The sequence below is a fragment of the Apium graveolens genome, chromosome 4, assembly GCF_009905375.1.
Source record: "Apium graveolens cultivar Ventura chromosome 4, ASM990537v1, whole genome shotgun sequence".
Taxonomy (NCBI): domain Eukaryota; kingdom Viridiplantae; phylum Streptophyta; class Magnoliopsida; order Apiales; family Apiaceae; genus Apium; species Apium graveolens.
In genome coordinates, this window is record NC_133650.1 from 277,316,741 (window position 1) to 277,331,560 (window position 14,820).

The 14,820-nt window shown below is 36.5% G+C and overlaps 1 protein-coding gene across 1 annotated transcript; it reads left to right on the forward strand.

Moving 5' to 3' along the window:
- Positions 1 to 11,123: 11,123 nt before the first annotated feature.
- On the forward strand, positions 11,124 to 11,753 carry LOC141719689 (uncharacterized). The gene has a single exon (XM_074522065.1). The coding sequence runs from the start codon at positions 11,124 to 11,126 to the stop codon at positions 11,751 to 11,753; it is 630 nt and encodes a 209-aa protein (XP_074378166.1).
- The last annotated feature ends 3,067 nt before the right edge of the window (positions 11,754 to 14,820 follow it).

The window sequence follows — 14,820 nt, forward strand, 5'->3', positions numbered from 1 at the left end:
CATATTAACTAAACCAATCAACAAGCGACATCTCAACAAATGCAGTTATTCGTACAAAGATCAATTATATCCCAGTAATCAAATTATAAGCAAGAAACGTGCGTGTGTGCAAATAATTACAAATATACTCTCGCAACTAGATCAATAATCATGACTCACTACTCACCAAGGAAATCACAAGGTTATAAACAGAATAAAACCTAAACTCAAAATGATTTACAACACTTCAATTCTTATATCGGAGTTATACATGGATTCACGCTTTTATTCTCAACACATAAACAAAACAAATATGCTTATTTGACCGTGTAATGAGTGAGGTCTACAAAAGTCTTATACATAAACACATATTTTTTTTCTTTTTTTTTTCTTTTTTATCATATAATTCTGAACGAGTGCGTTTCGCTCCATCTCGTTCAACCCTAGACTACTCATATAAAATGAGCCGTCTACTAGACATTTGACACCTAGCCACAACAATTAGCAATGAAATCCAACTTTCTCCAATTTTTAAATTTCCATGCTATTTTATAATTAAGAGAATATTCTAAATTCTAAATATAAACAAGTGATTAAACCTTGACAAACAAATAACCCATGACCATGATCTAGCACTTCAAGCAACCTATAAGACTTAGTGAAATACAATTATCTCTAGCATGCAAATCAACTCGATAAGACTTAACATCACTAAGCATGACATCACTACACTAGCATCAATATCACTAATCAATCAGTAAAATAATCTAAGGGATCATGTTATAATGCAAATGCATGAAACTATATGCAACAAACATTAAAAATAAAAAAACTACTACATGGCAAATATGCAACTATATGAACTAAACTATCATGAATATGCAAACTATATGCGACTCACACATAACATACAATCCTTAACTAATACCCCCAAACTTAAAATATTCACTGTCCCTAATGAAGGTAGTAGCAAGGAATCAGGCATACCTACTCAGAATCAGGGTCATCACCCTCAAGGGGTGGAGTGTCAGGAGTGTCTGGAGGCGGATATACAGAATCCTCACCGAATACTGGCCACTAGATGTTAAGTCCTGTGGCTCTGAATGCAGTCCCCAACGCCTGGGTAAGGTCTTGTACAAAGCAACTATGGATGTCATGCATCGCATCCATCCTCCTCAACAAGTGCCTATACTACGCTTGAAGTCGAAATTCGTCGAGTTTATTCAATTAAAGCATTATATTCTTACCTTCTGCATCCATATCAAGGTTCAACTTCTTCAAAGCCCAATACGCTTTATGCTCGAGTCCCACAGGCAAATGATAACCCTTACAATAAACCAATTGAAATGGTGACATACCTAACGGAGTCTTGTATGCTGTTATATACGCCTAAACAGCTTCATCAAGCTTCAAAAACCAATCATTCCTTGATGGACACACGACTTTCTCTAGAATGCGCTTGATCTCTCTGTTAGACACCTCAACTTGACCATTAGTCTGAGGATGGTAGGATGTAGCAATGCGATGATTCACATTATACCTTTGCATCATAGCAGTGAATTTGCGATTGCAAAAATGCAATCCCTCGTCACTGATTTTGACTCTTGGAGTTCCAAATCGTGTGAATATATGCTTATAAAAAAATTAAGCACAACCTTCGCATCATTTGTTGGAAAAGCCTTAACTTCAACCTATTTCCTGACATAATCAACTGCCAACAAGATATACTAATTATTGCAAGATGAGACAAACGGCCCCATGAAGTTGATTCCCCAAACATCGAAGACCTCAACATCGAGAAGCACATTACGAGGCATCTCATCCCTCTTAGACATATTACCCACACGCTGGCATCGATCACACTATAAAACAAACTGATACGCATCCTTAAACAATGTAGGCCAGAAAAATCCTGCTTGAAGGACACGAGCTGCTGTCTTCTCTCTACCATAGTGGCCTCCATAAACAGTCGAATGAAAGTCTCGCAAGATCCCCCCCGTTTCGCTGTACGGAATACATCTCTTGATGATTTGGTCAGCTCCTTGCCTAAATAGATAGGTTCATCCCACATGTACCACTTCACCTCATGAAGAAACTTCTTCCTTTGAGCATAAGATAAATATGGAGGTATGATATTACTCACAAGGTAGTTCATAATGTCTGCAAACCACGGTTTTTCTTCTTGTATCCCAAACAGCTGCTCATTGGGAAAAGACTCATTTATCAATGTCTTATCATGTGAAGTTGCATTGGGTCTTCCAAACGCGAAAGATGATCAGCGACTTGATTCTCAATACCTTTTTTGTCCTTGATCTCTAATTCAAATTCCTGAAGCAAAAGAACCCACCTAATCAATCTAGGCTTCGAGTCCTTCTTCTAGACGAGATATCGAATCACAGCGTGATCAGTGAAAATTGTCACCTTCGTCCCAAGCAAATAAGATCGAAACTTTTCAAAACCGCATATAATGACAAAAAGTTCTTTTTCAGTAGTAGTATAATTCAGTTGAGCACCATTGATGGTCTTACTAGCATAGTAGACCACATGAAATATGTTGTTTTTTCTCTGCCCAAGAACTGCTCCAACTGCATAGTCACTTGCATCGCACATCATCTCAAAAGGTTCATTCCAATCAGGTGCAGTTATGACAGGTTCCGTGATCAAACTCTTCTTCAAGAACTCAAAAGAAGCTAGGCACTCGTCATCAAACTTGAACGGGACATCCTTCTCTAGAAGATTACACAAGGGTTTAGAGATTTTAGAGAAGTCCTTGATGAACCGCCTATAGAAACCCGCATGACCAAGAAAGATGCGAACTCCCTTAACAAAAATTATCATTTTTCAAATCTTCCTTGATCTTCAAATCTTCATGTCTTCATGTGCATTACACGAATGAAAAATAAAAACTAATCTAATGTACTTACAATAAGGACTTGAGTTACATTCGAGATTTAATAATTACAAGATCAAACGACATGCAAGCCGTATTCTTAAAAAAATACAAAACTATTAAACTAAGGTCATAAGCCATAACCATCCACCATGCTCAATTAACACATAATAACATTTTAAAACACATAATATGATCTTAACATATCATACCCATCATTATCTAATCATAAAAACCAAATATAGCAAAAATCAGAAAATTCGAAATTAAATCTGATCGCAGATTACAGGTCTAAACAACGTCAAATGCCTTACAGATCAATCGATGATAGCATTATCTATCAGTATTGTTTAGACGCTCGATTCCATATGAAATAGCATATTCGTTCGCCAAAATCGGACAACAGACCCAGATTTCAGCAAATCCGCTGCATCCGATTCAGAATCGTATCAAATACGATTCTTATAATAAGAGCAAACACAAAACATGTATATATCAGTATATATACAGATTATATAATCATCATATGATTATACAACTCTCATGAATATCATATATTCAAAAACATATATATATATACATACGCATATATAAACATAACAACATGTAAAACATACAAAATTGCATACCTAACAGTCATGGAATATTGTATACATGTTATCATCATAAAACCAGTAAATACATAAACGAATTAAACACTTTTCGCAAGTAGCTCTGATGCCATTGAAGGGTTTCGAGCACATAAATGCAACAGAAACATTAATTAAAAACGTAAAAAACCAGAATTTTCGAAACCCACCGCAGGATCCATGCGAAAAACATATATTTAATTCGTAGATCAGATTTTTTACCTTAAAAAGCTTTACCAATTGGTTGACTAATGCAGATCCAAAGCTTGTTCAATCACCACGCATCCCGCTCTCGCGATCTACGCTCTATTGGTATCCACACGAATGCTTGAACTCAAGGATTGGATGTGTACTAGCATAAACTCGTTTCTTCTCGCTCTCTCCATCTTCTCCCTTGGTGGCTAGGGTTTAAGTAAAAGTCTTTTTTCCGTACAAAAATCAGCCACACAAGAGATATTATATAGAGAGTAGAAAAACGAATTATAACTCTTAACTAATTAGCAGTTATTATTAATTCAAAAATCCTATTTGTATTATAATTAAGTCTCACTTAATTATTTAACAAATAAATTTCATAATTAATATTAGTAAATTCGAATATCAATATTTATCTAATTAATTAAGTCATACTTAATTAATATTATAAATAATTCAAATTACTTTAATTTAATTTGAATCCAATTTAAATTAAATAATCCTTCAAGCATTCTTTGTGTGTGACCCTATAGGTTATTATTACGTTGTTAACGAATTTTAAATCTAATTTAAAATCATAAACAATGAGCGGCATCTAGTAATACATCATTGCTACCCAAGTAATAATAATTAAATCGATGATCGATTAAACCTTTTGTGAATAATGTACAATGTAATATAATCCCTTTAACCAAATATTATAGATTAAACTAGAGGCATGTAATGTGTCATCCTCATCATAATTTAATCCAAGTTTCCTTGATCAATGAGTAGACTATCATATCAAATCAACATTTGAGCGTGGCCACGCATTTCATAGTCTTGCTCACACAAGAGGCCAATAATATCACTCATAAAATATGAGGGTTAAATCCCATCTAGATCATTCATATTTCTCATACGATTCATAATATACCCAATGTCCACTTTTATCATTATCCGGTCAAGGATAACTTTTAACGGAATCAATGTACATTAATTATCGTATAGAAATATAATGACTTCAGGTCTAAGGACCATTACATCATTATCACTGTGAGAATTACTTATGACACAACAGACATGTAGAATCTCACATTGGGTCTGTCCAGCACCATGTACATATACATCTTCCTGTGTTTTTTGACTTTAGTATCACTATACCTATGATCAATGATATGTGATCATCAGTCAACAAACACACCGATCTTAATGCATTATTATTGTCCCTTTATAATAATACTCGACTAGGGACCTTTAGGAATATTGATACTATTCTCATAATCTCATTTCTAAGTCACGTACTTAGAGATATAGAATTGCATATCATATTCCAAGGACATTTATTAATCTAACATTTATATCGCAGTAAATTAAGAATTAATAAATTATAAAGAGAATAATCGATAGAACATAAACATTAATAATCCTAATGTCTTAAACTAAAACATCATAGTGTTGTCTCTAGGGCACAAACACTAACAATCTCCCACTTGCACTAGAGCCAATCACCCATGTATATAATACTCTGGGAACTAGTATGACCATCGTACTTCTGTTGCGACAAAGCCTTTGTCAGTGGGTCTGCAACACTATCATTACTATGCACTTTACATTTATATCTCCTTAATCATTAATCTCATTAATAAGGTGATATTTCCTTAGAACATGCCTAAACTGTCTCCATGGTTGTATAAAAAAATATCAATATATTCGGCTTCCATAGAATCATCAATGTTCTTGCTGTGAACTATTCAAGCTAACATCAATTATATTTAGACAAAACACAAAACAGACATAAACTCGTATACGTTCAGAAACTAGTATCAGTGTAACCCTTTACAACTAGTTCCCTATCTTCTCTATACACCAAAAATAAATATTAAGTCCTCTTTAAGTACTTAAGAATATTCTTGAAAACTATAAAGTGACCCTCACCTGGATTAGACTGGTATCTGATCATCATGCTCAAAGCATACAAAATATCAGGACAAGTACATATCATTGCATACGTTATAGATCCAATTGCTGACGCATCTGGAACTTTTTCAAACGGCCCTTATCATCTAATGATTTATGGGGCAATTATCTTTTGAGATCACTATCCCATGAGACATCGAAACATATCCTTTCTTTGTCTCTCGTATCATAAAATGATGTAATACTTTATCAATGTATGTACTCCGACTAGGTCGATTAATCTTTTCAATCTATCTCTATAGATATTGATCCCTAATATATAGGTAGCATCGCCTAAGTCTTTCACTGAGAAACTATTTCTCAACCAAGTCTTAACAACCTGTAGAGAAGGTATGACATTCCTTATTTGTTATATGTCATCTACATATAATACTAGGAATGTCACATGGCTCCCACTAACCTTCTTGCAAACACATGGTTCATCTTCATTTTAAATAAAGCCAAACTCTGTGACCGTTTCATCAAAATGAATATTCATTCTCCTTGAGACTTGCTTCAATCTATAAATAGATAGAAGCAACTTACAAACTATGTTAGCAAACTTTGGATCGACAAAACCCTCAGGTTGTATCATATATACATCCTCTTCAAGGCTCCCATATAAGAAAGCAGTTTTGACATCCATTTGCCAAATCTCATAGTCAAAGTAAGCAACTATTGCTAACAAAATCCTGATAGACTTGACCATAGTAACCGGTGAAAAAGTCTCATAATAGTCTATACTATGAATTAGTCTGACAACCCAGAATAAATTGTTATTAAAATGGCGTAATAGCCTGTACAAGCATAAATCCAGATAATTCAATCCCTAATTTACTCTTACAGACACAATTGATAATACATGTCATATAAAACATGTATATACATTTTAGAAAAGATAACATATTTTAGATCAGTAAATTAGTGCTAAGTACAAGATCGGGAAAAATAACAAGACATGTTTCTTTAAAACGCTTTTATGAACGGATCAGAAAAGGCTTCACACTCTAGCGCGTGTAGCACGTCATTCACGGGTAAACAAACATCATGACGTGTGTAGTCATGTGGGGTTATGTGTGGTCCTTTGACCCCACTGCACCCAAATTTTCGTTTATAAACTTTTATTATAAAAGGGTAATAGAAAGAGGTCACGTACTTTATTTTTCTATTTTATCGTGAAAACAACGTAATATTATAAGTTTCCTATTCCCATAAATAAATTTTTTTTAACTCTTTCACCATTTTTAATAAATTATATGAATTTTGTAAATTCTCTGTCAGGTCTATTTTTTAAATTTAATTTATTGTTATTGTAAACTATGATGTACAAATATGTTATGCCCCACTTCAATATAGCATGGTATCGTGACACTTTGTTTAGGGCGCTTTTAATGGTGCATATTCTTGTATGTGAATGCGTCGAATGAAAATTTGGATGTCAAATAACAGCGGGTAGGTTACCATTCACTGCTACTTCAAGCGGTATGCTACATTTGTGGGTCATGTGGTATTTGCTTCCTAGTTTGGCAAACGTTTTTCTCGAAAAACTTAATGCTTGAGATGCCTAGACTTGTATGATATTTTCTCTTATTTCTTGGATTTCATGTCACGATCTATACATATATATGACTGAATAAAAGAGAAATAAATAAAAAGATAAAACACAAGATGTGCAGTGAAATGTGTATATATATATTTGTTATACACTTGGACTACATTATTTATCGTGTTATTGCAAAAAAGAAGATTAAGTTGTAGATTAGATTCCAACTAAAAATTGCTATAATAATTACTAGGGTGACTACTTTTACTAAAATTATCATAATATCCTTAATTCAGTTATGTCATTTTTTTACCTAATATTTTACGGTTCAAAGAATTTTTATGGTAAAAATTATTTCACTTAATTAATTTCATGCACACAAGAATCTAAATTCAATTTCAGCCACAAACCTAACTGCGAATATAACATATAGAATTTTTTTGACCTTGATCAAACAAGAAGTAAATCTCAAATGTTTTCATTAAGTTATATATTCTTAACTTTGTTTAATTTTTTAAAAATGACTTGATGAATATTTTGTTAAATAATACGCGAATTTAATGATTTATGTGTTTTGATGGAAGTTGTTTTATGTGTAATCATTCATAACAATTTTAAATATCCTTTGTTTTTCTCGTTCATGTTATTATTAGAATATAATTAATATTTCGTATACTTATAAAAGAGTGGGAAAAAAAATCAGCAAATTAGAAATTAACCAAAATATTATGATAAAAATATTATTTTATTTCAATCCCAAATTGTCTCGAACACAACCCCTACTTAAGGAAAAACGCACTCCCCCATCATTCCAAAAACATAAAATCTGTGTCCTAAAATAGCACAAAATCTCCCCACTTTCCTTCCCTTTTGAAATTTAAAACCCTCTCAAGTCTCAATTTCTAAAAATAGACACACACACGCGCACAATGCAACAAACATATACTATCATTTCTATACCCGCCGCATTGAGAACTGCCCCTCTTCATTCTCGAATCATTCACGGAGCAAAACTGAAGCTTCTTCTATCTCTCCCTCTCTTGCTCTATGTAAGTATACTATATATCCTTCAGCTCTTTTCTAATTCGCAGCTTCTGGGCTATTCATTTCTTGTACTAATTCAATTCAATTCATTTTCTTTTATTACATTTGTTATGTTCTTGTTTGTATGCTTATAAAAATTGTCTCTTTTTCTTGTTACATGTCTTGTTTTGTATTGTTTAGCTCTTTTTTAATCTGGGTTCTTGAAAATCTTCATTGGTAATTTAGTATTTTGTGTTATTTTGTATTAGTTTACAATTTGGGCTTGTTATATATGTATGTATCTATCTTATTTCCCAACCCATTTAAATTATCTTTAAGTATACCAAGTGATAACTCTATTTCTTCCCGGGTCTTCTCCTTTCTCACGAAAGCTAGAGCCATGCCCACGTGGCAGCTGGTGTGAGGTTAACCTGTCAGGTAAGGGACTCTGCAAAACAGAACCGGAGGGGGGTTGCTTCCCGCGGCAACTCCGGTGTGAGAATAAGAATGGGGTTTCTTGAAGAAGAAGAAGAGGGAAGAAGGCGCTATTCAAAATATGTATAGTGGTATGTGTATAGGTGTGTAGCAGTCAAAATATTTTCTAACCCCTAAAATCCTTTTCTTGGGGCCTTTTATAGGCCTCAAGATTTAGGGTTTTAGGGGTTTGTACCTCTTCATCCTAGCCCTTGATCATTCTTGGTTGGTGAGTGATTGGATGGATCAGATGGTGAGTGGGGTCCGGGTGTCCTTTTACAGCTGGGGTGACTTGGGGGTCATACACCTGGATGGTTGGGATGTGGTTGTTCCATTTTTAGTAACATGAGACAATTGACATTTCTGTCTCTGCCACGTATATCGGGGACCACCCCAGTTTGGGACTGGGCAGTTCTCTACTTGGGCTTTTGTATCCTTTTACTTGGGCCTGATTATTTATGGCCTATCATTTTCCTCACACTCCCTTATGCGGGTTTTCTCGGATGGGGCAGTAGTGTGCTCCTTTGGTGTGAAATTTTTTTACATCTTGCCTTTGATTCCTGTCCTTAACTCCCGGGGTATTGTTGGACACAAGTCCCCGGGGTTGTGTTTGGGTTGGCCTTCTGGTTTTTTGTAACTTGGAAAATTTTGAATTTTTTCTTTGATCATAAGCCCCTAACCCCGGGGTGTTGTTGGATACAGGTCCCCGGGGTTTTGTCTTGGTAGGCCCTTTGATTTTTCATAACTGGATTTTTTTTTGAATTTTTCCTTTGATTCATGGGCCCCTAACCCCGGGGTTTTGTTGGATACAAGTCCCCGAGGGTTGTGTTTGGGTAGGCCCCTTGATTTTTTGTTACTTGGAGAAAATTTTGAATTTTTCCTTTGATTCATGGGCCCCTAACCCCGTTGTGTTGTTGGAGACAAGCCCCCAGGGGTTGTGTTTGGGTAGGCTCCTTGATTTTTTGTAACTTGGAAAAGATTTTGAATTTTTTCTTTGATTCATGGGCCCCTAACCCCGGGGTGTTGATGGATACAAGTCCTTGGGGGTTGTGTTTGGGTAGGCCCCTTTCTTCTTGTAACCTGGTACGGATGTGACAGGTACACAGTGTCTGGCATTTTTCGCGGAGTGTTAGGCGGCGGTTGAGTTTTCTGTATGAATATATGTATACCTATACATATATACGAAACGTTTGTAGTCCCCCCCTTTTTCTCCTCAAAAGCCGCATCTGTTAAATAATTACAGAGATGTAATCATTAACTGAGCAGTTATTTTTCTGGACGCTCGGGATTTTGCCACGTGTTTAGATCTAACGAGCACGATCGTGTGGCAGTTGAGTGGTTTATTACCTTACATGTGCCTATAAATACCCCTCATTTACCATTTCTTTTTTTTTACGCAATATCAAACATTCTCTACCACTTTTCTTCAAGGCAAATTTGGGAGATCTTATCTTTGAAGCCGCCATATTTCTCCTGCCTTCTGGTAAGTTTTCAAACTTTTCTCTGTATTTTTGCGTTATCGTGATTGCTATTTGAGTTTATGAATATTTGTAGTTTGGGTTTTTTGAATGCATTCGTATCAAACATCTGAATCAGTCTATTTTTGTTGTGTCGAGTTTTGGCGATTTGAATGTGGAATTGATGTTGTTTGATGTTCAGAGTTTTAGGTTTTGATTGCATAAGAACAATTGATGTTTATAGTGAATCTGGGTTATTGGCGCTAGAAGGAGGGCGAACCTCCGGCGGTGTGGTGACGTCTCTAGCTACGTCACAAAGCTCTAAGAGTCAAGAAAACCCCCTCCAAAGTAAGAACAACACCCTCACTCTCTTCACAACTCATTTCTCGTATCTTTCCTTCCAAAAAGGTCACACCTTGTTACTCTTCCGCTACTGTTTCCCATACTCTGTCCTGAAAAAATGGCCACAAGAAAGAGCAAAACTTCGGTCTCGGGAACTATTCAGCCCACCGTCGTCCCACCCAGGGATGGCGAGATGGAGGAAATAGAAGAGGAGCCCCCCCATAACTCGTGCTTCATCTCAACTCCATCCCGAAGAGCAGAGACTAACTATAGAGAAAGCATCCCACAAGTATGCAGAAACTTCTACAAACCCTTGGGGGAACATGACCCCGGAGCAAATCTAAGCGGCTATGGTCATATGGAAGGAAAAGAATCACAAGACTCCTGAAACCCGTCCCGGGGACCAGGAGGAACATTCCGGAGAATTGCGGGGTTCAGTCTTGGATCGAATTGGCAAAACCAAGAGGCCATCTGAAGATGCCCGGGATGAAATCAAGAGGGCTGCACTCCGGGACCGCATCCGGAAGGAAGAGGAAGCCAAGGCCAACATTGAAAAAAGGATCCAAGAAGAAGAGGCGAAATAAAAGAAGAAGACACGCAGAGTTCATGTCTCCTCAGATTCCGCGCAGGAGAAGGAATCTAAACAGGAGCAGATGGCCCGGGCTCTCCGGGATCTCAAAAGAAAAGTTAAAGGAGACGTAGAAGTCGGAGACGCGGCCATGCCCTTTACCAGAAAACTGGAGTCCACCCCCAGGGAACCCGGCCTCAAACACTTCAACTTTGATTCTTTCGACGGGCTTGCCGACCCCGAGAAGCATCTAAACTACTTTGAACAAATCTCAAACATATACGATTACAACGACCTCACCAAGTGTCATTTCTTTGCTTCAACATTAAAGGGAGGGGTACAGAAATGGTTCAGCAGAATCCCATCCCCGAGCATCGACTCCTGGAGAGACTTTAGGGAAATGTTCTTGAAGAGATTTTGGGTAAACCGCATGGACGAGCTTCAAATGTGCCACTTGGAAACCATTCAACAAAGAAGTAGAGAAACTCTGCCCGAATTCATCAAGAGGTTTCAAGAAGCAGTCAACCAGCTCTCCAATCTTGAGGAAAAGGAAGCCGTCAACATTTTTCGACGAAACCTCCACCCGGTTTCATGCGAGGGCTATGTCAAAGACCTGATCCATAGAGAGCCCCAAAGCATTGCTTCTGCTTATGCGATGGCTTCAAAGTTTATCAAGGAAAATGACTTCCTCACTTCCATGAAGATGAACATGTGAATTTGGGACAATGATGAGTCTCTGGAACGTCGCTCCTCCTATAGAAAAGAAAATAGGTACAAGGCAGACATGCAGACCAATTATGTATAGCAGTCTCAGGGAACCCCACCCCGGGACAACTACTCCAGACCTTAGAGGATTAAAGGGAAACCCAAGCCCAAGAGAGAGCCCAAACTAGAGCCCGAATGGACACCACTCAACCAACCCCGGGCTGACATCTTAAGAGAGGTCAAAGGGAAACCTTCCTACTATCCCCTAAAGCCATTACTAGCGCCTTCAGAAAATAGGGTGCGTGATAAACATTGTGGGTATCATGAGGATTGTTAGGAATATGTATTAGTTTGATGATAAGTTAAACAAAACATTTAAGTAGAAATCTAGTGTTTGTAGCCTCAACGGATAAGACCATTTTGGCTATCCGTTGAAGGAGTAGCTTTACTTAGAAATAAGTTTAGTATTGTAGCACATTTCATTCTTTGTATTTAAGTTGTAGTTCTTAGATGTTGTGGGAAATTATCAGTCATGTTGACTATTAATGGATATGCAAATATGAGGGCTAATTGTAAATATTTCATGCCTTGTAATTTTGTATAAATAAAGTTGTATCAACTGATATTAAAGGCCTTCAACGGATGAGAAGCAAAGCTTCAACGGATGACTCTAAAGCTTCAACGGATAATATCCATCAACGGATGAATGCTTCAACGGATAAAGCTTCAACTGCTAATGCATCAACGGATAAAGCTTCAACGGATAAAGCATTAACGGATGAAAGCTTCAACGGATACTTAGTTCAAATAGTAGTTGATAGTGACAATTCATAAGCTGACAGAGGCACATGGGTTGACAGAGACAAATTGGAATGTGGCAGCCTCTAGGAGGAATCAAGAAAATGCAGCATTTCCATTCTGGTGCAAACAAAGAAGTATTCAAAGATTCACAGCTAAACCTAAATTGCATTGGATAGAGAAATGAAGAAGAAACATGTGAAGAATCTTTTAATTATATTTTACAGTTTTGTCTTCACTTGTAAACCTTGTGATATATAAACCAAGTAGCAGCTAGTAATTAGATTGTGAATTTTCCAGAGCTGTTTAGAAAAATCCAGAGAGAAAATCATCTAGTTTGTACTAGGACGTGATTTAATTCTTTGAATCACAGATTTTTTGAAATAACACATCTCTGGTGGAACAACAAAACCACCAGAAAAGTTTTTAAGTCTGTTGTATTCTTTACATTTATGTTTGAATATATATCTGTCTGCATTAGCTGAAAGCAATTCACACACACTTGTTCATCAAAACACAATAGCCCAGAAACTGCTCAAAACTTGAAAAAGTTTTGAGATTTACATTCGACCCCCCTTCTGTAAATCTCATTGTTAGTTTACTGGGAATAAAAAATAGTATCAGAGCAAGCTCTTAACATACAAAGAGTTTAAAGATCTATTCTGCTAACATCATGAGTAAGAAGGATATTGGTGTAAAGATTCCAATCCTGGAAAGAGATAACTATCATCACTGGAAAGTGAAGATGCATTTACATCTTCTCTCTCAAGATGAAAGCTACATCAACTGCATTGAAAATGGTCCTCACATCCCTCACAAGATGGCCACAGCTGCCACTGCAACAGTTGCTGTTGGACAGTCTATTCCCAAGCCAAAAACAGAATGGACTGTTGAAGATATTGAAGAGGTTCAGAAGGACAAGAAAGCCATGAACATTCTGTTTAATGGCCTAGATCAAGATATGTTTGACAATGTCATTAACAGCCAAACTGCTAAGGAAATTTGGGATACTGTGAAACTTATCTGTGAAGGTACTGAGCAAGTTAGAGAAAACAAAATGCAACTTCTCATTCAACAGTATGAATATTTTCATTTTGAAGAAGGAGAATCATTGAATGATACCTTCAACAGATTTCAGAAACTGTTGAATGGATTGAAGCTGTATGGCAGAGTGTACCAAGTCAAGGACTCCAATTTAAAATTTCCGAGGTCTCTACCAAAGAAATGGAAACCTATGATTGTTTCTCTAAGAAATTCTCAAGATTATAAGGACTTTACACTTGAAAGATTATATGGAATTTTGAAGACATATGAACTTGAGATGGAGCAAGATGAGCTGTTGGAAAAGGGAAAGAGAAACGGAGGATCAGTTGCACTTGTAGCTGACAATGAGAAGATTGAAGCCAGGAATGAGGAGAAGACAATGCCAAGTCTCAAAATTGGCACAAGAAAATCAGAATCAAGCAAGGGAAAGGAGCAAGTAGCTGAGGATGTTGAAGTGTCACAGCCGTTACTTTAAGTGAGTCACAGCCGTTGATTTGTTTACTTAACCGTTGATACAGATATACACTGTTGTATGTATTAAAGGCAGTTTTTAGAATTTCTACAGTTTTCTTTATTCACAAACGGTTGTAATTTATTTAAAAGTGTCATTTAATCATTTTATTTACGTTTTAATTCGAGGAAGTATAAAAGCCCATTGAATTCTTATTTTCACTTTACGCTTTCTTGCAATTTTTACTCTCTTTCTCTCTCAAAACTCTCAATCTTTTCTCTGCAACCTCTACTCACAACAATGGCACCAGTAGTCAAGATTATGTCTCCGTCTGGCTTTGTTTATGAAAAGAACAATTTCGTAGCCTTGGTGGAAAAGAATGAAGCCCATTCAGATTATCACAAGATGATGGACTTCATCAAGAACTGCAAACTAAGCTATGCAATACTGGAAGCCCCAACTATCTATTGTGAGGTAATTGAGGAGATTTGGACAACTGCAGAGTTCAACTCCACATATATGACCATTGCTTTCTCTCTCAAAGGGAAGGATTATTGTATTAACTGTGATGATATACAGTCATGGTTTAAGTTACCTGAGAATAATGCCATGACACCACACACTGATAATGATGTATCTGCTATGTTAGATTCCATAGGCTATTCTTTTGATTCTGCTAGTTTAGGGAGCATTAGAAGAAAGGGCCTTAGGAAAGAATGGAGTTTTCTTGGAGATGCCTTTATCAAGGTTTTCTCTGGGAAGATTAGCACTTTTGATGCCATAA